The sequence below is a fragment of the Bos mutus genome, chromosome 6, assembly GCF_027580195.1.
Source record: "Bos mutus isolate GX-2022 chromosome 6, NWIPB_WYAK_1.1, whole genome shotgun sequence".
In the NCBI taxonomy this organism is placed as follows: Eukaryota; Metazoa; Chordata; class Mammalia; order Artiodactyla; family Bovidae; genus Bos; species Bos mutus.
Genome location: NC_091622.1, coordinates 26,238,357 through 26,264,071, shown reverse-complemented (window position 1 = coordinate 26,264,071; position 25,715 = coordinate 26,238,357). Strand labels below are relative to the sequence as shown.

General features: G+C 36.9%; 1 protein-coding gene across 5 annotated transcripts in view; it reads left to right on the top strand.

Annotated features, from left to right (window-relative positions):
* The window catches only part of RAP1GDS1 (Rap1 GTPase-GDP dissociation stimulator 1), a 149,977-nt gene that overhangs the window by 47,357 nt on the left and 76,905 nt on the right, over positions 1–25,715 (top strand). For 4 of the 5 annotated variants that reach the window (XR_011464479.1, XM_070372111.1, XM_070372112.1 and 1 more), the window contains exon 2: positions 160–270. Coding sequence is in view for 4 of the 5 variants with exons in the window: in XM_070372111.1 (XP_070228212.1) it covers positions 160–270 (111 nt within the window). In the remaining variant the exon portion in view is untranslated. The remainder of the gene's footprint in view (positions 1–159; positions 271–25,715) is intronic. The other variant, XM_070372109.1, reaches the window with a different exon arrangement.

Sequence of the window (25,715 nt, the reverse complement as noted above, 5' to 3'; positions counted from 1 at the left end):
ATAAAATTTTATTAAAAAATGAGTAATTGTATAGTCCATTGCCATTTTGAATGTATATGAAAATTAATTCACCATAATGGGAGCCTTTTGCTTCTTTGTACTGTTTATCGTGAAACATGATGGTTAGTGAGGTTTCTGATTTCTCTTTTTTTCTCTAAGCAGATAATCTCAGTGATACCTTGAAGAAGCTGAAGATAACAGCTGTCGACAGAACTGATGATAGTTTAGAAGGATGCTTGGATTGTCTACTTCAAGCTTTGACACAAAATAGTAAGTTGATTTTTTTAGGTGGGGGTGGGGGGGGCGGTGCCCTGGTGGCTCAGACTGGAGTCTGCCTGCAGTGCAGGAGACCTGGGTTTGATGCCTGGGTTGGGAAGATCCCCTGGAGATGGAAATGGCAACCCACTCCAGTATTCTTGCCTGGAAAATCCCATGGATGGAGGAGCCTGGCAGGCTACCGTACATGGGGTCGCAAAGAATCGGACACGACTGAGCAACTTCACTTTACTTTACACTTTAGTAAGTTTTTTTTATGTTTACTCAAATGCCAAACAAAAAAATCAAGTCAGCAAACTTTCAAAAATTTATATATAGTTTAGCAAATAACTTGCATTCACATTGTTTGAATTCTTTTGAATCCTGTGTTTGAATACTGATGCTGTTTTCCTTGTTCCACCCTCCTACCTACCTTCCCACCCCCAGGATACTGAAAGCCAAGTTGATAGGCAGAAGAAAGGAGAAATTGATTGGTAGTGATGACATTAATACCAATCCCAGAGAGAGGCAGTTCTTAACTGACATGCATCAAGAGTTGTTTTTCTTCTTAACACCTACATTTGTGCTTTAAAAAAAAGACTGTGTTTACATGTGGAGAGGAGAGAGAGGAAGCTTATGAAAAAAGGAAGAAACAGAGAGGGCACTTAAAACCCTTAACATTTTTTTATGATAGCTTTTTAATCATTTTACTTTAAAATAATGTATGCTTAAAATTGAGGTAACTCTTGATCTTTGGTGGTGTGGTAAATAATGCTAGAGATAAAAATTACACAGCTCTTCACTGACCAATTCATTGTATTGTTGCATTTGAGCCATCATATTTCTAGTCGTTAATTTCTGTATTATCACAGTGAAAAGATAGATACAGAATACTTTTCATTTGTTCTCTTAATTCTGCTTGGTTGTACTTTGGTTTATGCTTTACTTGTTTTTAATTATGCCTTTATTTTACCCTGAGAGTAATTATGTAGCTGACAGATAATTCAGAAGGGAAGTTATATACTGTATTGTTAAAGTTAAATTTGAAGCACTCTGAGATGTATGCCTTTTTTTTTTTCTTTAGTAAACTGTGATTAGAAAATTAAAATAATTGACTGCAGTGGTCTTCATGAAAAAGTGCATTTTAAAGGTGGCTTTTAAAGTTCTGTTTCCGTAGTTGTTTCCTTTTGAGATTACAGTTTTGTCAAGCTGTCTGATCTTAGAGATATCACAAAAGGGGTTTAAAACAAGGTGTTCAATGAGACCATCTGGATAAAGGGCACAATGGTAATGAAAAGGAACAATGAAAAAGGCAGTTCCCTGGTGGTCCAGTGGTTGGTTGTCTTTGCTTCCAGTGCAGGCGGTTTGGGTTCCATTCTGGTTTGGGTGCTAAGATCCCACATGGCAAAGGGCCAAAAAACAAAACGCAAGCAATATTGTAACACATTCAATAAAGACCTTAAAAATAGTCCACATCAAAAAAAATTTAAAAAAAGAGAAAAGAGAATGTGTAAGGCTTTGTTCACCATTGTAGTAAATTTGTGTGGCTATTTAAATTTAATAGTTAAATTTAATAAAAGATTAAGTTTTTTACTCTTAACTTTTCAGTAACCCTGTTTGGTTGGTGACTACCTTACTGGGGATCATAGATGTAAACTATTTACACAATGACAGAAGATTCTTACGGATAGCGCTGGTCTTAAAGATGAGAGAAAACCACAGGATGACCTGATTTTTACACATGCCTATATAGGTCGATTTACATAATATGTAATTAGTCTACATAAATTGAGTATCTCAAATTCATTTTTTTTTTTGAAGCCTTGCTTTTTTATAACTTCATTTTAAATGGCCCAGTTTTTTTCTTTGTGTTAGAAACATGCAGTTTTTCCCAAATGGACCATTCATTCAATTCAGTACCTGAAGGATGGGGATTCCATGTCCTTTGTTATACATCGAGGGGCGCTCAGTGCTCTCCTAGAAAGACTGAAACCCAGAGAAAGTTGATAAAGAGAAGTGAAAAAAGGAAGCAAAATTTTATAGTGTTTTAAAGAACAGATTCAGGAAATACTGACAATTGTGTATGGTGTTGGATTAAATTTCAGACCCATTGCAGAGTTATTTGTTAGCCCTATTTATTGAAGATGGTTTTGAAATTGTATTTCATAAAATGGTAAGGACTAATAGTTACACAATGGTAATGAAAACAACAAACTGCCAATTTAATCATTGACTCTTCGGGAAGGGAACAAAAGGATATGTCTTCTTAAGAATCTGTAACAAAATTCATAATTGTCTTCACATCTGAGACTGTTGACACAAAAGAATTTGATATAGGAAGAGGTAGTTCCTGCAGATGTCCTGTCTTTAACTTCCGAATGATGTGTATCATTGATTGAGGGTCCACTGTGTGCTCAGCACTAGACTTCAGACAGTCTGTTGTCTGATCTTTCCTATAGACCCATGATGAGGTATTATATACATCACCATTTAAAAGATAGGGAAACAGTCCCTGTAAGTTTACTTGCCTTGCTCTGGCAGAATCCAAAGTTTGAATTTTAATTCTTAGTTTACAAAATTAAAAAAACTACATTCTGAGTAAAGTGCAGCTTTTTTCTGAGTTTATAGAATGTGAAAGTGTTTTCAGAAGCTAGATTTTAATATGGTTTTAAATTTTTGCCTTTTTTTAAAAAGTAGTTTCAAATTATTAGTACAGAGGAAGGAGATTTATAAACCCATGAGCTGTGTATTTTTAGATATTTGTTGATATGTTTTATAAAATTAACGTCTAGCTTTTAAGCAAGAAAAAAAATTTTAAATATCAGTGAGATGTTTATTTTATACAGTTGTTCTTACTTCTCTGAATAAAGTGCTTGATCCATTGCTACTTCTATGCTCTTAAAGGTAAAATTATAAAGCATGTAAGTTAGAATCTATTCTGGCTTTTTTACACAGAGAAGTTCTAGTTTCATAATTCTTCCTTTAGTGTCAGGTATTCTAACTAAAAATATCAGTGTTTGCATTAGTATTACACCTGATCAAGAAAGAATGATTTCTCCATCTGTACAAGATGGTAATGTGGGTAATGGAAATGTAAAAGTTTTATTTTATTATTTACTAACCTGTCATTAAAAGCAGAGATATTACTTTGCCAACAAAGGTCCGTCTAATCAAGGCTATGGTTTTTCCCATGGTCATGTATGGATGTGAAAGTTGGACTGTGAAGAAAGCTGAGTGCTGAAGAATTGATGCTTTTGAACTGTCGTGTTAGAGAAGACTCTTGAGAGTCCCTTGGACTGCAAGGAGATCCAACCAGTCCATCCTAAAGGAGATCAGTCCTGCGTGTTCATTGGAAGGACTGATGCTGAAGCTGAAACTCCAATACTTTGGCCACCTAATGAGAAGAGTTGACTCATTGGAAAAGACCTTGATGCCCGGGAGGGATTGGGGGCAGGAGGAGAAGGGGACGGCAGAGGATGAGATGGCTGGATGGCATCACCGACTCGATGGACATGAATTTGGGTTAACTCCAGGAGTTGGTGATGGACAGGGAGGCCTGGTATGCTGCAATTCATGCGGTTGCAAAGAGTAGACACTACTGAGTGACTGAACTGAACTGAACCTGTCATTGGAAGGGACATTTCTGAAAGGAAAGAAATGCTTTTACATTTTTACATTGTGGGAATTTACAAATGATTAGAATCTGAAATTAGAATTTTCACTTTGCATGACTTCACAGTGTTTTTTTGAATTTGGAGTGGGCATTAAATCTAGTATATGTAAGGATCTTAAGAGACAAAAGTTGAAAATTTGAGTATTTGCTAGACTTTATTGAAAACATTTTGTTTAAGCAAGCATTTTGTGTACATCTGAGATCTGAATTAATATAGAAGCATTCAGTCACTCATTTATTACTAAATACTTCAGCTCTCAAATGTTTTTAGTAAATATATAAAGGCTACCAGTGAAGAAATCAGCCTGGTTTATTCTGGTCTCTCTTGATTAAGGGAATAGTTAGAAGATTGTTCGTAAATGCTTTTTAAGTTGTATTGGTACTCGGTTTCATGCTTATTTGAATATGGAAAACAGGCCACATTTTTGTCCCTAAACATTAAGACAGGAATTGTCCTTAGAGAGTATGACATCTGATCCACCTTATAGGACAACCTACTAGCATAAATTAAAGGCCTCAAAATAAGCAAAATTAACAGTCATTCATAATAAAAATTCTGTTCTGTTGTAAGAGAATGGGGACCATGTTCTTGTTGGTTGGGGGAATCACAGAACAATATCAGCATGATCACCAACACAACTTTTACATCTTTTTCCTAACAGATTAGACTGTTTTCCTCTGTCTTACTGCCTCATATACCTTTGTGTTTTAACTTGAGTTAATTGCCTGGTGGCAGTTATTATCTATAGAAAACCTTATGAAAGAACATCAGTTTACTTGTTTTTAAAGAAGGAAATATTTAGCATTTAGTTCCATATTTATAACTTCATAATATTCACCTCTGTATTGAATTCTTGGGTTATTTCTTAGCCCTTGTTCTTTATTTTATTCATTATGTTGATTTTTGGTTCCCTATTAGGCTATAATCCTAAGCATATCAAATAATGTACGGAAGCTGCTCAAGTAGATCATAAATCTTCTCTAACAGTTAGAATTTTCTGTTGTCATTTACTTTTAGTCTGCTTTATGCCTTTAATTTTGTTGAACAGACTCATTGTCATGTATCAAAATTATTTCCTAAGTTAAAGACTTTGAAATTTATTATCAACTGTTTTTCAATAGCCTTATTAAATCTGCAGTTACTGATCATGAAAGATTGCTGCTGTTTTAGTAGAAATGAAAGTTTATTTTACTTAATTCTTTCATAGTAATATCTAGATATCACTTTTTTACTCTAAGGTATCAAATGTACCACAGAGTGGTATGTCTTTTTTGCAAGGTGAATTATGTTGGTCTCCTCCTTTACATACTTTTGTATTATGTGGCTCTTTTAATTATCGTGTCCATCATTTATAAGGGCTTATGGCTGGTGCTAATCATAAGTTACCAAGGGTTCAGTTTTTATTAAATAAAGAAAGAAAGTGAAGTTGCTCAGTCATATCTGACTCTTTGCGACTCCATGTACGGTAGCCTACCAGGGTCCTCTGTCCATGGGATTTTCCAGGCAAGAATACTAGAGTGGGTTGCCATTTCCTTCTCCAGGGGATTTTCTCAACCCAGGGGTTGAACCCTGGGTCTCCCGCATTGCGGGCAGACGCTTTACGATCTGAGCCACCAGGGAAGCCCTTATTAAAGGTAGTATTTGAAGAGTTCAGTTCAGTTCAGTCGTTCAGTCGTGTCCGACTCTTTGCGACCCCATGAATCGCAGCACACCAGGCCTCCCTGTCCATCACCAACTCCCAGAGTTCACCCAGCCTCACGTCCATCGAGTCAGTGAAGCCATCCAGCCATCTCATCCTCTGTCGTCCCCTTCTCCTCCTGCCCCCAATCCCTCCCAGCATCAAGGTCTTTTCCAATGAGTCAACTCTTCTCATGAGGTGGCCAAAGTACTGGAGTTTCAGCTTTAGCATCAGTCTTTCCAAAGAAATCCCAGGGCTCATCTCCTTCAGAATGGACTGGTTGGATGTCCTTGCAGTCCAAGGGACTCTCAAGAGTCTTCTCCAACACCACAATTCAAAAGCATCAATTCTTTGGCGCTCAGCCTTCTTCACAGTCCAACTCTGACATCCATACATGACCACAGGAAAAACCAGAAGAGACTGAACTGGAGACTGTTCAGTTCAGTTCAGTCGCTCATTTGTGTCTGACTCTTTGCGACCCCATGAATCGCAGCACACCAGGCCTCCCTGTCCATCACCATCTCCTGGAGTTCACTCAGACTCACATCCATCGAGTCGGTGATGCCATCCAGCCATCTCATCCTCTGTCGTCCCCTTCTCCTCCTGCCTTAAATCTTTCCCAGCATCAGGATCTCTTCTAATGTGTTGGCTCTTCGCATCAGGTAGCCAGAGTATTGGAGCTTCAGCATCAGTCCTTCTAATGAATATTCAGGATTGATTTCCTTTAGCATTGACTGGTTTGATCTCCTTGCAGTCCAAGGGACTTTCAAGAGTCTTCTTCAACACCACAGTTCAAAAGCATCAATTCTTTAGCACTCAGCCTTCTTTATGATCCAATTCTCACACCCATACTTGACTACTAGAAAAACCATAGCTCTGACTAGATGGACCTTTGTTGGCAAAGTAATGTCTCTGCTTTTTAATACACTGTCTAGGTTTCTCTTAGCTTTTCTTCCAAGGAGCAAGCATCTTTGAATTTCATGGCTGCAGTCACCATCTGCAGTGATTTTGGAACCAAAGAAGATAGTCTGTTACTGTTTCCATTGTGTTTCTCCATCTATTAGCCATGAATTGATGGGACTGGATGCCTTGATCTTAGTTTTTTGAATGTTGAGTTTTAAGCCAGCTTTTTCATTCTCCTCTTTCACCTTCATCAAGAGACTCTTTAGTTCCTCTTACCTTTCTGCCATAAGGGTAGTGTCATCTGTATATCTGAGGTTATTGATATTTCGCCTGGCAATCTTGATTCCAGCTTGTGTTTCATCCAGTCTGGCATTTCACATGATTTACTCTGCATGTAAGTTAAATAAGCAGGATGACAATATGCAGCCTTGATATACTCCTTTCCCAGTTTTGAACCTGTCCATTGTTCCATGTCCAGTTCTAACTGTTGCTTCTGGACCTGCATACAGATTTCTCAGGATGCAGGCAAGGTGATCTGATATTCCCATAGTAGTGGTGGCCATCTAAATCTGAATTTTCCTACACAATCAACAAAAAAGATCGGATAAAATAAAATATTCATAACCTGTGTTGGAGAAAACTAAGAACTTCACGTTACTAGGAGAGAGAGAAATAAATACCTGTATGTGGCCTACTCAGCTTCAGATCCCATTTTAGAGTTCATGAAGACTGCAGAGACTACATGGAAAAGACAAGAGGGGTTGAATCAGCAGCCCTAGGGGTGGTAATTTACAATTAAAATTGTTTTTAGAAAAATCTTACCTTGGTGGGAAAATCCTAAGATTTGGGCTTAGATTCACTTAGAGCATTGGCTGTTCGGAAATCAAAAGGAGACTTTTGTCTCCTAGGGAACACAAGACCCTAGGCAGCAGATCAGGAGAGTGCTTCTTCTGAGGATGAAATCGTTCTCCCTCGTAGGCTTGGTGATGAAGGGAAAGGACACAAGATGGGGAAATTTAAGTGTCCTGTAGAAGTAAGAAAATCATGCTGTTAGAAGACACACTAATATCTCTCTTTGGCTTAATTTCAGAAGAAGGAGCTTTCGAACTAAAAAACCGGAGAATGGATCCTAAATCTTTTCCTTACTGTATACAACTTTTATTGCTAGTTAAAGAAAAACTACACACTGAAGAGCCTGGCACGCTACAGCCCCTGGGGTCACAGAGAGTCGGACTTGACTGAGCGACCAACACTTTTACTTTTCACACACTGCCTAGGAAATTGCAGGTTATGTATGTATGTAGGTACTACAAGGAAAATGCAGAATATGAGAATCGAAACATTTTAGCTATTAAATTTTTTTCTCCTAAACCAACCATGAAGCAGTTACCAGTAACAGAACACCATGACCCATATTAAATATCCTTAAGCCTTTATAGATATGAAAAGGCAGAAGAATATATGAATAAGAAATTCAGAAACTTGGAGCCAGAGTAGATAAATACTAGGAAGATATGAAGTAAAAGTTGACTAGAAGATGAAGAAAAAGAATCATTTTAAAAATTAAGAGTAAATGACAGGGTACCAAGGAGGAATAGAGATGACTGAAAATTTAATGAAGCACATTGAGGAAAATGGGTCAGATGAAGACAAAATAAAGGATCAGAGAGAAAAGGACTAATATAAAAGGTAGGCAAAAAGATCTAACATACCTGCAATTGGAATCCTTAAGGAGAAAAACAAAACATTGAAATAGAACTCATGTTTAATTGAGTATGAACTTTTCTGAAGTAGAGAACCAGAATCTATACGTTGAAAGTGCCCACCATGTGCTTGTGAAAATTGATCTTGAGGAAGTTTAGCAAAACTTTGATACTTCAAAGGTAAAAATAAATACAAAAAAGAAATCCTCCAGGCCTCCATGCTAAAAGATTAGGTTATTGTAAAAGAAAAGAAAATTAGATTGACCTCAGACTCTTCAACAACAATATGCAGAACAATTCAATATTAAAGCAGTATTTTCAGAAAACTCAAAGAATAAGAATTTGACATTGAGCCAAAGTGCTCAGTAAGTATCAAGACAATAGAAAAATTCTCCTAACCATGGAAGAACACAGGGAATACTATACTCATTAGCCTTCCAGAGGAATCTTCTAAACTTGTGCTATTCAATATAGTATCCACCCTCTGTCATGGCTGTTGAGCATTTGAAATGAGGCTAGTCTGAGCTAGTGGTCCTGTAAGTATAAAATGCATACTGTTTTTTAAAGACTTAGTAGATCCCCAAAAGCCAAATGTCTCATTAAAAGTTTTAAAATTAGTGATTATATATTGAATCTCATTTCTTAAATTTTATAAAATATTTATAAATATTTTATTTTTGTTGGAGCTTTGTAAACCATCATTTCTTGAATTATGATTTAAGAGTTAAGATTTAAGAGTTGGGCCAGCCAGTATGGTATGATGGAAATGCAACTTAGAGACAAAATCATTATCATTGTCGTCAATAAAATGCAATTGGGTTATTCAGTGGAGGAGAAGACATTTTTAAAAGAGGCCGTTTAAAATAATGAACCTTAAGTTCATTATCCTAAGGATAGAGTCTAAGGAAGTGATAGCATATAGGTCTAAGGTATATGTTAGTCAGAAGCAGGAAGTAGAGATTATACTCAAATATATTCATATTCAGGAGCTCGTAGAAACAGGGTCCCAGGAAGACTTGAATCTGATTGAAATAACGAGAAAGATCATCTTGAAATCTTCCCCAGGCCACGAGATTAGTAACAGAAGATAATAACATGATACTGGGTGCTGTTTGCATTCTGTTATGTTTTTAAGCATTGTACTTCATAAGGGGCAAAGAAAGCTCCATTATGTATAATCTCAAGAAGGACTTAAGCCTCTATTAGTATTTATAGTTTGTGATTAAAGCATTGACAGAGGATTTTGGGTTTTCTTACACTAGCTAATTAACAAATGATACCATTTTTGCTTCTTAGGTTTGCTAAATATGAAAAACTTCTTACATTCTTAACAGTAAAATACATAAGACAAACGTGATTTGAAATGATGCTGTGTGCCAAATATATACTGAAAAAGATTTACCGTCCTCAGTAAAATACTAACATTTTGTATTCTAAAAGCATAGTTATACTTTTTATTCAAGTTTTCTCTTTTTTATGTCTCATTACGATTATATAATTTGGTTCACATGCTTTCTATATATATCTTATTCAAAGGACTATTCCTGATCTTGGATGGTCTGGGCCTGCGATGGCTTGGAGCAGGGCTTGGCTTCCCAGCCAGAGATTGAGACCGAGTTCTGGTGGTGAAAGCACAAGATCCTGGCCACTAGACTAGTAGTCAGTGACAAGGGCCCTGCCCCTTCAACTTTGCAGAACAGAATTTCCACAAAGATGGAAAGTAGTGAAGCAAATAAAGTGTTTATTAAGAGGAAAAAGAGTATAGTTTGTATGGATAGATACATGGGCAGACTCAGAGGGACAGTCCCTGAGTTGCGCTCTTGTGGCGGTTTAAATCACTTACATGAGGCATTTCTTCGGGTTTTCCTTTGGCCAGTCACTTTGATGTGCCTGGTTCACAGTCCATATTTGGTATATCGCAGGATCCTTCCATGTGTGCATGCACGTCTCTTAGCCAAGATGGATCCTACTGCAAAGGCATATGGGTAGCCTGGCATTAGTTAACATCACTCCTCTTTGACCTTCAGGGAGCTTCTATGGGCATGTGTGATCAGGAAGGTCTCCGGACTTTGGGAATGAGGGATATGTGGTCTGGGCAGGGCCTAGCCTTCTCCCTTAATTGTTCTGCTAGTCTCCGTTTTCATCTTGGAGTTTTGGTCAATAGGGAATGAATTTCCAACTGCTTTACCCTGGGGGAGGGCCATCTGCCTCCTGCTTCATTCCTATGTATTTGACATTTTTTGGTGGTTTTTGCAAGTTTCTCTCATTATAACTTCCAGGTGCTTTTGTTGGAGATCAGTTTGAAAGTTATTAATGTATTGATTTTTATATCTTTATTTGTATTCAACTACCTTTGGAACTCACATGTTAGTTACAATGATTTTTTAGCTAGATCTATTGGGTTTTGCAGTCAGAACATACAACAAAGTGTTATTTTTGTTTCCGCTTTCCCTTGTCACTGTAGCTGACTTACTGGAATTGGATTGGCTTGAATTGCTGGCAAAGTAGTAAATAACAATGGTATGAGTAGTATCTTATTTTAGTTTCTGATATTAATGGCAGCCCTTATAATGCTTCACCATTCAATATAATGACTTGGTATATAATTTCCTGTTAAGAAGATAGTCTTTATTAAAGAGTGATTTTCTTTAAAAAGTCAAGAGTGGGTGCCTTTAAACCATAACTCCTTAGCCTAATCAATTAGTATTAAGAATAGTAAATATTTTTATTTTTATTATTTTAAAGTTTGTTTATAATGAAATTATTTGTTGAGAGCATTAATACTAGAGGAAGTTTTTCTTTTTTTAAACTTTTTATTTTATATTGTAGTATAGTCAACAATATTGTGGTTGTTTCCAGTGGACAGCAAAGAGACTCAGCCATGCATATACATGTATCCATTCTTTCCCAACCTCTCCTCTCACTCATGACATTGAACAGAGTTGGTCATTGTTGGTTATCTGTTTTAACGTAGCAGTGTGTACATGTTGATTTCAAACTCCCTAACTATCCCTCCCCTCCACCATAAATTTGTTCACTTAGTCTAGGAGTCTGTATCTGTTTTATATCATTTGTATTGAGATGACCGTATGGTTTTTATTCTTCAATTTGTTGATTTCGTGTATCACACTTAATTGTGGATATTGAAAAATGCTTGCATCCGTGCTGGGATGTTTTTCTTCCTCTGTAATTTTTTGGAACAATTTCAAAAGAATAGATGTTAGCTCTTCTGTAGATTTTTGGTAGAATTCATCTCTGAAGCTATCAGGTCCTGGACTTTTGTTTGTTGGGAGGTTTTTAATCATGGTTTCAATTTCAGTGCTTCTAATTGGTCTGTTCACAATTTCTTTTTCTTGCTGTTTCATTCTTGGGAGACTGTACTTTTCTAAGAATTTGTCTGTTTCTTCCAGGTTGTGCATTTTATTAACATACACTTGCTTGTTGTAGTGTCTCATGATCTTTTGTATTTTTGTGGTGTCAGTTTTAACTTCTCCTTCATTTCTAATTTTATTGATTTGCGTCATCTCCATTTTTTTCTTGACATGCATGGCTAAAGGCTTATCAATTTTGTTTGTCTTTTTAAAGAACCAGCTTTTAGTTTCATTAATCTTTGCTATTGTTTTCTTTTTCCTTACTTCATTTATTTCTGCCCTGATCTGTATGTTTTTTTTTCCTCTACTAACCTTAGGTTGTGTTTGTTCTTCTTTCTCTAGTTGGCTTAAGTGTAAGTTAGGTTGTTGGAGATTTTTTTTCTTGTTTTCTGAGGTATGATTGTGTTGCTATAAAGTTCCTTCTTGGAACTGTTTTTGCTGCATCCCATAGGTTTTTGGATCGTTGTGCTTTCATTTTCTTTTGTCTCCAGGTATTTTTGATTTCTTCAGTGATCTATTGGTTGTTTAGTAGCAAATTGTTTAGCCTCCACGTGTTTGTGATTTTTTTTTATAGTTTTTTTTCCTTATAGTGTATTTATAATCTCATAGTGCTGTGATCAGAAAAGATGCTTCATATGATTTCTTTTTTTTTTTTTTTTTTTGGTAAAAGTCTGTGTTGAATTTGTTACAGTGTTGCTTTTGTTTTACTTTTGGTTCTGGGCCCTGAGGCATGTGGGATCTTAGCTCCCTCACCAGGGATCAAATCTTCACTCTCTCCATGGAAGGCAAAGTGGTAACACTGGACTGCCAGGGAAGTCCCAATATGATTTCCATTTTCTTAAATTTATCAAGGCTTGCCTTGTGAACCAGCATGTGGTCAATCCTGGACAACATTCCGTCTGTAGAGGAAGTTTTTCTTAATGAAAAGTACAGTTTAGTTTTACAATCTCCAAGTCCTTGTCATTTAGTAGACTAATGAGATTCAGTATAATTTATATCTTTCTTTGTATATTCAGGGACAGACATTTACTTAATGAGAATTAGTACCTAAAGAATAAATAAAATTAATATTAATTATTATATATTTTAGACTCCATGGTTATTAAATAGTCCAATAAACAATATAGGAAATTTCTCAATTTAGTAATTTATAGCCCTCTAAATTTCAAAATTACAGTCAGTAGAGCATTAATTTTGCAACCAGATAATTGTTTGGTTGCAATTATAAGGTCATAGTATATCAGTCTTTGAACTATGTCTTTAGCTGAATGAGATATTCATTTTTTTTTTAGTTTGTATATATTACTCAATTCTGAAAATGTGAACGTGATTGCTTATTAGTCTTCTACCTTTATTTTAATAGTTTTATATAGATATGTAGTTCTGCATGTAGTTTTATATAACAACTTCCATAGATTTCCTCTTAGATGTTTACAATGTGTGAATTTTGGTATTTCAAGATTTAATGAATTATGGATATAAATTATCTTATAAATTTAAAAATATTTTAATCCTTGACATTAAAGATAATTTTTAAAGTTTCTAACATTTAGGTTAGAGGGAAAAAAAGAAAACTAGCCAGGAAAGTAGGTAACTGTAGTAAATTCTTCTCCTTTTGGAGGTTTGATTTTATGTGAATCTAAATCCATATGAATCTACAGTTTATCTATTATGTTAAAACTGGAAGAGATGCCATACCATGGGAATGTATTTATACCAAGTAAATAAACAAAAGCAAAGTTATTTCACTTTTCATTGTTACTCATTTACTTCATTTTCCATTTTTTGAGTTAAGAATGTATGTGAATATTAATGACCATCTGCAAAGATTGTTGAAATAGGGAAAATTTTTAACATTAAAGACAAAATAGAGAGTAAATGATTAACCCATTGTTTGAAATATTCAAAGTAAGGGAGGAATAGCCAGAAGGGGGGAAAAGATCCCAAATTAAGAAACACTTTTTAGAAGCACATTGAAAAAGAGTTGAAGAGATGTATGCTAAATCAGAGCTAAATCTCTTTAACTGGAAGTAAGCTACTATATTGGGCTTCCCAGGTGGTGCTAGTGGTAAAGAACCCGCCTGCCATTGCAGGAGACATAAACGATGTGGGTTCAACCCCTGGGTCAGAAAGATCCCCTGGAGAACAGCATGGCAACCCACTCCAGTATTCTTGCCTGGAGAATCACATGGACAGAGGAGCCTGGTGGGTGACAGCCCATGGGGTTGCAGAGTCAAAACGTGACCGAAGCCACTGAGCATGCGTGCACAAACTACTGTATTATCTTCTATTTGCTGTACAATAAGATCTCGATGAGGAATACTGGGGCCAGTAATATTATATGCCGTATTCTTAACTGTGTGTGGCTTGTGGTCGTTTTACTGTCTTATAACAAATCACAACATAAATTGTAGCAATAATTTTTGGCTCTGTTTCCTAAGGCTTAAAAATAAAAACAAAAAATAAGCAAATGGGACCTAATTTACTTTTAAAAGTTTTACACAGTAAAGGAAGCCATCAGCAAAATGAAAAGATGACCTACCAAATAGGAGAAGATGTTTGTAAATGATATGAATGATAGGGGTTAATACCCAAAATATATAAACAACCCATTTAACTCAATATGTTTTTCTTTAAAAAAGAACAATTTAAAAATCGAGTCAGTGAAGCCATTCAACCATTTCATTCTCTGTTGTCCCCTTCTCCTCCTACATTGAGTCTTTCCTAGTATCAGAGTCTTTTTTAATGAGTCAGTTCTTCGCACCAGGTGGCCAAAGTAGTGGAGCTTCAGCTTCAGCGTCAGTCCTTTCAATGAATAATCAGGACTGATTTCCTTTAGGTTTGATCTGAACCATTCCTTTGACTGATTTGATCTCCTTGCAGTCGAAGAGACTCTCAAGAGTCTTCTCCAACACCACAGTACAAAAGCATCAATTCTTCGGCGCTCAGCTTTGTTTATGGTCTAACTCTCACACCCATACGTGACTGCTGGATAAACCATTGCTTTGACTAGACAGACCTTTGTTGGCAAAGTAGTGTCTCTGTTTTTTAATATGTTGTCTAGATTTGTCATAGTTTTTCTTTCAAGGAGCAAGCATCTTTTAATGGACATAAGTTTGAGCAAGCTCCGGAAGTTGGTGATGGACAGGGAAGCCTACCTTACGGCAGTCCATGGGGTTGCAAAGAGTTGGACATGATTGAGTGACTGCACTGAACTGAATTTCAAACTGAGCAGAAGACCAGAACAGACATTTTTGCAAAGAGGATATACATCTAGCTAAAAGGCACCTGAAAAAGTGCTTAGCATCACTAATCGAGAAATGCAAATCAAAACCATGAGATATCAACTCATACCTGTCAAAATGACTGTCTTCAAAAAGTATACAAATAACCAGTCCTGGCTGGGATGTGGAGAAAAGGGAATCCTAGTACATTGTCGGTGGGGATTGTAAATTTGTGTAGCTACTAATGAAAAAGATATGGGGGTTCCTCAATAAACTCAAAATAGAATCACCATTGTTGTTACTCAGTCATTAAGTTGTGTTTAAATCTTTGTGACCCCATGGACTGTAGCCCACCAGGCGTCTCTGTCCATGGGATTTCCTGGGCAGGAATACTGGAGTGGATTGCCCTTTCCTTCTCTAGAGGGTCTTCCCAACCCAGGGGTCAAACCCACATCTCCTGCTTGGCAGTCAGATTCTTTACCACTGAGCCACCTGGGAAGTCCAAAACTGGAGAATGCAGGCCTTGATCCTGCTACCTTTCACATGCAAAGTGATTGCTGTGCCATTTGAGCTAGTTCCCCCTTCCCCAGCCATGTTATCCAGCAATTCCATTGCTGGGTGTATATCTGAAGAAAACACTGCATCAAAAGATACATGCACTCCGATTTTCATGGCAGCATTATCTACAGTAGCCAAGATATGAAGCAATTTGAATGCCCATTGTTAGATGAATGGATAAAGAAGTGGCATGTGTATGTGTACACACACACACACACACACACACACGTGCACAATAGAAGATTCTCAGCTATAATAAGAATGAAATCCTGCCTTTGCAACAACATTGATGAACCTAAAGAGTGTTATGCTTAGTGAAGTAAGTCACACATAGAAAGACAAACACCCTGTTGTCACTTGTATGTGGAATCTAAAAAATAAAGCAAATAAACATAACAAAACAGAAACAGACTCACAGATACAGAGAACAGACTAGTAGGTTACCTGTGGGAGAGTAGGGGGAAGAGGGCACAATAGGAGTGTGGGATTAAAAGACACAGATTTCTATTTATGTGATATATTGTACAGCACGGGGAAGTATAGCCATTGTTTTATAATAACTTTAAATAGAGTATAATCTATAAACATTGATTTATATGCTATATGTTATCATCTATAACACATAGAATGTTGTTATAACTATATATAACATCTAACTATAGAAATGTTATAATCTGTAAACACTTAACGTGTTGTACACCTGAAACTAATAGAATGTTGTGAATCAACTGAATTTCAAAAATAAGGAAAAAATAGGCAAATAGAGAAAAATAAACACAACCTATTTACTCAAAAATCATCATTAATAACTGAGAAAATGTGAATATTTCGTGTTTTTAGTAAGATATATTTTAGGTATAATATTCTAGGTAGTATTCATATAATGGACTGTGTAGTGTAGAGAATATTCTCTAATTTTTTTTTTCTTTTTTTTTACTAGGGACTAGTAGTATTCAGTGCCTTTTGTTGTCAGATACATTCACTTGGATATTTGGGCTGTTTTATCACCAGTTAAAAAGCAAATAATGCATTGGGTAATTTCTTGGGATTTCAGAAAGCTAACACACATTTAGGGTTTTTTTCTTTGACTCTAGTTATACAAGGCTGTTGGAGCAGTAGTAGAGAATACTATGTGAAATTTCGTGACCCTGCAGATGAGTTATTCTGTTGGCCGAATTCCTCTTACACCAGGGCATGTGTGGGAAAGAGGTCCAGATGGTCAGCCCCTTGTTCTGGTCAAACCCTAAACAGATAAAATGAGGTCTACCTATATTACTGGGAGGCAATCTGCTTGGCTTACTGTGTACAGATTTTAATGTTAAGCCTATCCAAAAACACCCTTATGAAAACATCCAGAGTAATGTTTAACTGAATACACAGATACCATGGCTCAATCAAATTGACATACAAAAGTAACCATCATGAGTGGACTCTATTCTACTGATGTATCAATATGAATTGTGTGGCATAATAGTTGTGTATAACTGCTAGTGAGATGCCCTTAACCTTAGAGTTTTCCACAAAGGAATCTATAGTTGATTTTTACTAAGGTTGATTTCGTGACCTGCTTTTTATTTTTATTTTTTTTTTGTGACCTGCTTTTTAGTATTCTTTGTGATAAACCCCAAAATTAAACTCCAGAAGGCCAAGTAGTGGGTTTTTTTTTTTTAAGAGACATCTGGATTTAAATTCTAGGTTTCAGCACACAGTGTTCTCTGGGGTGAGTTCATTTAGATGCTAGTAATTTTCTCTTCCCATATTTCAGTGTTAGACATCTTTTCTCCTCCTTGTACTAAAGAAGCAAACAGAATGTTTTGATTTTGCTCGTAATAACTTAGTTATGGATTGATCACCTTTTCTTTCTGATGTGTGCATGTGGGAGGGATGAGATAAAGGCAAGGTAATTTTCTAAAATGATTTCTGAAGGTTTAAAGAACATTTTTGCATGTGTTTGCTTTTGAAAAAATGTAATCCAAGACCTGATTAGCTTAATGCAAAGTGAAAAGTTCAGTCTCTGCAGGAGCTTGTGATTGGTGATTCTACTAAAAAAAATTTCTGTTCTTCATGAGAGAATTCTTAAAATACAAGACAGTCTCTTTATAAGCTCAATCCTCTTTTCTGTTAAAAGTAATTAGAACTTCTACAACATTAATAAATACTCATCTTAAACATTAAGTTATCAACTAGGACATTAATAAAACTCACCTACTCCATCTTTAGTGTTCTGTGACAGCTTATACTTCCCTTTTTTGTTGCTTAGTTGCTAAATAGTGTCCTACTCTTTTGCAACCCCATGGACTGTAGCCCACCATGCTCCTTTGTCCATGGGGATTCTCCACGCAGGAATACTGGAGTGGATTGTCATTTTCTTCTCCAGGGGATCTTCGCCCAGAGATCAAAGCCACGTCTCTAGCGTTTTTTACTACTGAACACCAGGGAAACCCAGATACATCCCTTTAGTCAAACTTTAAGGAGTTTATAACTGAATAAAAAAGGCATATAAAAACACATTAAATAAGTTTGACTAATTAATATACATTGAAATACATCCCTTTAGTTGAACTTATTTCAATGTATATTAATTGTGTCTGTCTTTTTTATTCAGTGTATATTCCTTAAAGACTGGACAGCTCTATTCAACTGGCATTAATTGGGTCCCACCATGCATTAGTTGGGCTCCAAAATCACTACAGATGGTGACTGTAGCCATGAAATTAAAAGACGCTTACTCCTTGGTAGGAAAGTTATGACCAACCTAGATAGCATATTGAAAAGCAGAGACATTATTTTGCCAACAAAGGTTCGTCTAGTCAAGGCTATGGTTTTTCCTGTGGTCATGTATGGATGTGAGAGTTGGACTGTGAAGAAGGCTGAGTGCCGAAGAATTGATGCTTTTGAACTATGGTGTTGGAGAAGACTCTTGAGAGTCCCTTGGACTGCAAGGAGATCCAACCAGTCCATTCTGAAGGAGATCAGCCCTGGGATTTCTTTGGAAGGAATGATGCTGAAGCTGAAACTCCAGTACTTTGGCCACCTCATGCAAGGAGGTGACTCATTAGAAAAGACTCTGATGCTGAGAGGGATTGGGGGAAAGAGGAGAAGGGGATGACAGAGGATGAGATGGCTGGATGCCATCACTGACTCAATGGACGTGAGTCTCAGTGAACTCCGGGAGTTGGTGATGGACAGGGAGGTCTGGCGTGCTGCGATTCATGGGGTTGCAAAGAGTCCGACACAACTGAGCGACTGATTTGATCTGATCTGATGCATTAGCTGGTACCTTGCCCTGGAGAGATTGGATAGGCAAGTAATAGATAAGTTTTAATACAGTGTAACACATTATATAGAGTTGATTACAAAGTGTTCAGAGAATTGGACTCAATTCATAGTTATAAGAGTCTTTCAAAGTGTCACAGAGATAAACATTTCACCTAGGTTCTGATGGATAAATAGGTGTTGCGTTGGTATATTCTCTTATTTTTCTCCTTTTACCTGCCTTTTCCCAAACCTTTGATAGTATCACCTATCTACCTTTCCCATTTCTTAATTTTGGTGGCCTCTAGCAGCAGGCAAAAAAAAAAAAAAAATTCACCCAGTGGTACAAAATGATGCTATTAAAATTTAGGGTCATTAGCCTTAGCTGGTCAGAGAAGGCAATGGCACCCAACTCCAGCACTCTTGCCTGGAAAATCCCATGGATGGAGGAGCCTGGTAGGCTGCAGTCCATGGGGTCGCTGAGGGTCGGACACGACTGAGCGACTTCACTTTCACTTTTCACTTTCATGCATTGGAGAAGGAAACGGCAACCCACTCCAGTGTTCTTGCCTGGAGAATCCCAGGGACAGGGGAGCCTGGTGGGCTGCCTTCTATGGGGTCGCACAGAGTCATGACTGAAGCGACTTAGCAGCAGCAGCAGCCTTAGCTGGTAGTGGTTTTTCATATTCCTTCTTTGTAGAATATATTTTTCTCTTTTTTCTGCTGAGAACATGCTTTATTGGTTTCCAAACACAGCTTAAATGTTAACCTTATTTATGGAAATTTCCATGGTCTTCATGGAGCTGCGATTGCTACCCATTATACATTATATGTAACTTCCATGGTGGTATCAATCACATAAAATTGTGATAATTTATTTACATCTCTCTTTCTCTCACTGGACAGCTCACTGAGGGTATGATTTGTTTCCTCTAGCTTATACTCCCAATATAGTAGGGACTCAGTAAAAATACATCGTCTGTGGGTAATCTCATCTACTCCACGTCTTCAGCTACCAATAGGCTCTGACACCTTGGAAACAATGACAGCATTGTGTGTGAATATTGGGAAAGAGGGGTGAATTTGATTAAGCAGGAACAGGGAGTGCTGGATTTTGAAAATACAGTGTATTTACCTAGGTGACGTGAGGGCACAAGGACTATGGGAAGAACATCCCAAGCAATGGAAGCCACATAGACAATTTCACAGGGAAGAAACCTAGTTCAAACAGAAACTGAAAAAAGTTTGGTGTAACTAGCAAAAAGGATCCATTCAGGGAAGGGGCTGGAGATGATAATTGGAAAGGGAATAGGGGTCAAATTATGAAAGGACTTTGGTGCTCTGTGTCTTAGTCCACTTGGGTCACTGTAACAAAATAGCCTAGAGTGGGTGGTGGTTCTCACAGTTGAGGTGACGGGTAAGTCCAAGACCAAGACGCCAGAAGATTTTGGTGAGGGCCTGCCTTCTGTTTCATAGATGGCTGTCTTCACTAGAACCTCACGTGGTGGAAAAAGCAAGGCATCTCTCTGGGGTCTCTTTTTGTAAGGTCACGGATCCCATCAATGAAGACTCTGCCCTGTGATGTACACATGCCAACCTCTTTAGCTTTGTTTACTTTGTATTGTTCCCTAAGCTATTTCACAAGAGGATGGAGATGGATCTTCTACTGAAAAGATTCCTTCACTGTGTTTCGCTATAGAGTATCCTTATTCTCTTAGTATGAAGTAGAGAAATCCACATTTACTTTATTTTTAGGGACCATATTTTCAGTAATCACTCTGAAATTGTAGTTGAACAGTTCTAGTTATATACTCTGCTTTTACCACATTCATTAGTATTGCCCCTCTTGGTATATACTTTGTCAGTAAATATCTTCCATTTTTTAACTATATAGCTTGATTTTTAGCAACTACTTTTGACCTAGTTAGTGATAACTTTGAAGAAAATAGTTAAAACTAGCAGATCTCCCTACTTATTCTAGTGATGATTTCCAAACACATAACTTCTCCAACTCCCACAGCTTACATTATCTCTGGAATTGAAATGACTGCAAGACTGTCAAAAATCATTTATTGTAATTTTATAAAATGACTCTCTCAACTTAATCTTTTAGTAAAACCTCTGTTGGTGAGTCATTGTACGAATAGGTCTTTGTTCTACCCTCTTTCTTTTCATGACTGTATCTATCCTTTTCTCTCCTACATTTCATATTCCTTTTATTTGCTTAAAATCCATGTTGGGGAGGAAAAAGTTCTCATCAGTGAAAGAGCATTTTGTAACTCCTCCCCACCATGTACTTCCATTTTCTTTTAGAAACACTCATTTCTCATTTGTCAGGCCCTTTAATCTTCTTATACCCAGCATACTCTTCTTATGTGTTTAAATCTATTTTAAATGTTTCAATTTCTCTGTACTCAGTTCCCTTTCTCTCCTTCAATCACTGAGTCAGTTTATCTGTCTCAAAATACTGTGCATCCCTTTCTCACTCAATTGTTTTACTTTAATTCCTATTTCTGCAAAATATGTTAAATAAAAATATTTATCACATGATAACTTGGCGAATCTGGTCAAGGTGTTGTTAGTACTATATATCTTCTAAATTAACATTTGTGGTGGGAAGAGCCCAGGATTAGGTATCAGAAAAACTGGCTTGTTGTTACTTTTCCAGTATAATCATATGACCTTATTTGTAGTATGAAGGAAACAGTCTATCATGCCTATGTCACATAGTTATTTTAAGAAATGAGTTTTTATGATAATATCTTTAAAAGATCAAATAGCCTTCAGTCAGGTACCTTTAAATGAGGACACTATACCTCTGTGTAGGAATTAGTTAAAAGTCGTGGGGTGAGTGGCATTTCAGAGAGGGAAGTAGTAAGATATGAAATGAAATGGTTAATTTGGATCTCTATAATTTAGTGTGGCAAGAATATCGTATATCAGTGGAGGAGTATCAGGAGATACGGTTGGAAAATATCATGGATGTGCTTTAAAAGTTGGAGACGATCATTTAAAGATTTAAAGTAGGGGAGTGACATAAAATTTGTATTTCCAGAAGCTTATTCTGCAGTCAGTGTAGATGACAGATGGAGGGAGGCTAGAGTTAGGGAGACTCTTGAGGAGGCTGTTGCATTTAATAAAGGTCAGAATTGAGAACTGGAAGTAACATGAATTTAACAAGTAAAGAATAGATGCAAAAGATGCAAATCAGATGGGATCTATGGAACTTACACTCTGATTAACGTGGGTGGTAGAAAGGCATTTATTAAAAGAGAAAAATTTATAATCCTTCTTGGGCTTCTGGCTTAGCTGGGTTCCCTACCATGAACTGCTATGGAGAATAAAATGAAACGAAAGAGGAGGATTGATTTGAGGAATGTTTGAACTTGAGGTATTTATTCCATATCCAAGTGCACATGCTTTGTTTTAGTTGGATGAAGGGAGAGAGAATTTGGGACTTGTCTTTGTAGTAGTAAATGAAGCCTTGGATTTGAATCAGATTTCTCAGGCACGGGGCCAGGTCTCTTGTTATACCTTATTCTAAAAGTCTGTCCCTTGAGAAATAAATAGTTCCCCAGAGACAAGGATACACATGGCCCCAGAGTCATGTTCCTGGTCCTTGCTGTCAATCCCAAATCTGAGTCTTCTCTTCACAATCAGTCACAAGAATCCTTGAACATGTAAATGAAACTAAGAGTTTCCTATCGTTCTTATAACTAGAAGTAAACAATACTATAAATCTAATCCACGTACATTTTTAATCTAGTAGAGTCATAGTAATAACAGTCTTTATTTTTGTTTTTCTGTCTTGGAGTTTACTGTAAATTGGTTATCAAATGCTTTTCATTAATTTATCCTCATGAAAGCAGATGCTAACGTAACATCATAAATTGAGCTTATGATAGTAGCATACCTGAAAACCCCTTCTTGATATATAATTATAATGCCAATTATTTTAATGTATTTACTTGGCAGCTTTGTTGGGAACTTGAGCCTTTCTCCAGCCATATCTTCAATTATGAGTCCTTCCCATTCCACCTGTTCCCTGCCTTCTGCTGGCTTTCGCCTTGAGACATTATGAGTTGTGCTTTAACTTCTCCTCTCCCTATAGCATTGTAGCCCAGCTTCTTGATTTACTTTTCTTTCAAGCTTATCTGACCCTATTCCTGGTTGGTTTTTTTTTTTTTTCCTTTCTGACTCTGGCAATTTCACAACGAAGCTGCGTTTTTGCCATCGGGAGGTCAGGCGGAGTCTGAACATACGACTGCAAAGACCAGAATGAGTGCCTGCACAACTGCAAGGGCACTATAATGGCTGTGGCTCCCACAGACATTATTTTTGAGAAGCAGTTGCCCTTCGTATCTGGGTCCTTCAAAATTCAAGGACTGCCAGCTGCCTGTAATTTGTAGACATACTCAAACATTTTTATGGCTGCACCTAAATGTGAAGGGGGGAAGTTGGATCGATTCCTGCAAACATTTAAAAGGAGTGCATTTACAGTGTCAGTAGTGGTCTGGGTAAAGATAATGAAAAGTATACCTTTTTTTTTTTAGAACTGATCACGGCATTTTTTTTTTTTTTTGCAAGCAGTCAATCAGCCATTCATTTAGACCTGCATACACCACACTCACTGACTCCCTTAAAATCATTTCAGGGGTGTTCACAGATATCAGAGAAAATGTTTAGTTCACAGATACACACTGAAATATGGAGTAGAATGCCAGTGTAGAAAGGATACATGGAGTGAGACTGAAACTTTGTAATTATTTATTGGATAGTGGCAGTTTAACAATAAGCGGTATTTGACTCTCTGTTTTCATGCCAGATGAAAGAAGATAATTCCCAGCTGTTTCATTTAAATTCTAGACCTACATAAAAATCCACATGATAACAAATAAATAGAACTCTTTTTCAGTTTTTCTAAATGGTAAATCAGATTTATATGAAAACCAGATTATATTTTCTCTGACAATAGTATTAAAAAAGATACTATCCCCAAATCTTGATTCATTGTATTACAACTATCCTTCCAATACTTTGGATTGTAATTCATGGAAATCCATCAGAGTGCAAGAGTTTTGTATTGTTTTCTTTTATTCCCCTTGCCCCTGACATCAGCTCTGATGTTAAGCCATTCTTTTAATTATAGTTAAAATGAGACATGCATGGGTGATTTGCAGTTAACTCCTCGCCTCCACACACACAAATGCCTCAGCCTCACATCTAATCATGATTCATGCCTTATGCCAGATTCTTGCTGTCATCCCAGCACCAGCAGATGGTGGGACATGACCCCTGGGGCAGTCTGCCCCAGTGTTCTAAGGTTGTACATCTTTTGGTAGCAATGGTCAGAAAAGGAAGAATTTTAACGTGGCGAATTGAGTTTTTCTTTTGACGTCTTGCTTTAAAAAAATAAATTAATGGAAATTTGGTGTCAGATGTTCAGGTGGTACCATAAAAACTTATTTTTTAATCCCAGAAACAAAAGTGAAAAGGCACATTGTATTTTATAAATGGGCTTGCTGAAAGAAAGGACAGCTGCTGTGTTTATATTTTATCATGCAAACTCTACGTTTGTAATAATCTGAATTGCGAGAAATGAGTAACAGCATACAAAAAGACAAATTTCATTGATTTATGCTTAAGTACGTTTTCTGTTGTAAAGAATGGCACCAGTGGATGCCAGATGACACACGTTGAATTGTTAGTGTAGTTGAGTTTGAATTTGCTCCTTATGCTCTATGATGAGTATGATTGGTGACTTTAGGCAAGTTTGCTTCATCTTTCTGGACCTCTGTTTCTTCACCTAATAAAAAACGTTGTTTTAAAGTGTCTCCAAAATAATCCTTTTTATTACAGAACGTAAAATGTAAGAAACCAAAATGCTATTAGCTGCTTTAAAGTGTACTAGGCCTATGGTAGAAAAAGGAAATGCATGGATGGAGTTTAAACATTAACTAATCCTCATTACTTGATCTTTTGTACTGGATAGATAAACATACACATAACTACAGTATTTGCAAAGGAATGTTTTTAAGATAATAAATCCATGGAATTTTTACAATTTTCAATTTTTACAAATTTTTCCGTGTAATTTTCTGTTGATGCAGCCATTAATTCTAGCTTCTCCTGATGACGTTAAGATTATTAAAGCTCTCTAACCCAGAGTCCTGGGTAGTCGTGGGTTGCACAGAACATTGCTGTTGAGCTTGTTGACCAGAACCTATGACCAGGGCTACATTTTGCGTTCAGTAAGCATGCACATACAGTTACACGTGCGTGTGTAACTCAGTGTTTTACCTTACTATGCAGGAACAAAAATTTTTTCTATTCTTTTGTTGTAGATATTGTAAATTCTATTTCTCTTTTTAAGGAATTGCTGGTCCTTATTCACCAAATTGATTTCAGGGTTCTTAATGGATTGGGACACACAGTTTGAAAAACACTGAGCTGAACAATCAGCAATTACTATAAAGAAATAATTATTTTTTAGGCTTTCTCAAATTATTAAAAATGATTTCCTACTCTATTGATCACAGCAGCTGTCATTTACTTAACAAGAAATCTTTAGAGTCCTTTTATTTATATGTGTATTCAAAGGCTATAAAAGATATTGAGGAGATACACATAGAAACAACATTCAAATAGAATGTTCTGGGGAGTCTGTGAGTTTCAAATAGCTTTGGACGGCCTGTCTTTTACCGTTCAGAGTTGTGTTCCTGTTTTGCTGGAAGATTGGCGTAGGGTGTCTTGCATGGGAGTTTGCTGTTCTTGGGTGGAGCTTGGTCTCAGGGTAGGTATGGGAGGCTTTTGGGTGGGCTTTCATCTATTAATGTTCCCCAGTGTCAGGAGTTCTGTGATGGTCCAAAGTTCTGGAGTTGAGCCTCCTGCCTCTTGTTTTGGTCCCCCTCTTATGGTAACATCAAGAGTCTTCCCTCCAAACAGCACAGAAGGCAAAACCCCTAGGTTAATGGTGAAATGACTTTCCAGAGCCAGGAACACCCAAAGAGATTCATAGTTATATAAAGAAGAGAGGAGGGAAATAGAAGTGACTGGGGGGAGAAAAGGGAGAGTCAGAAGGGAAGAGAGCCATC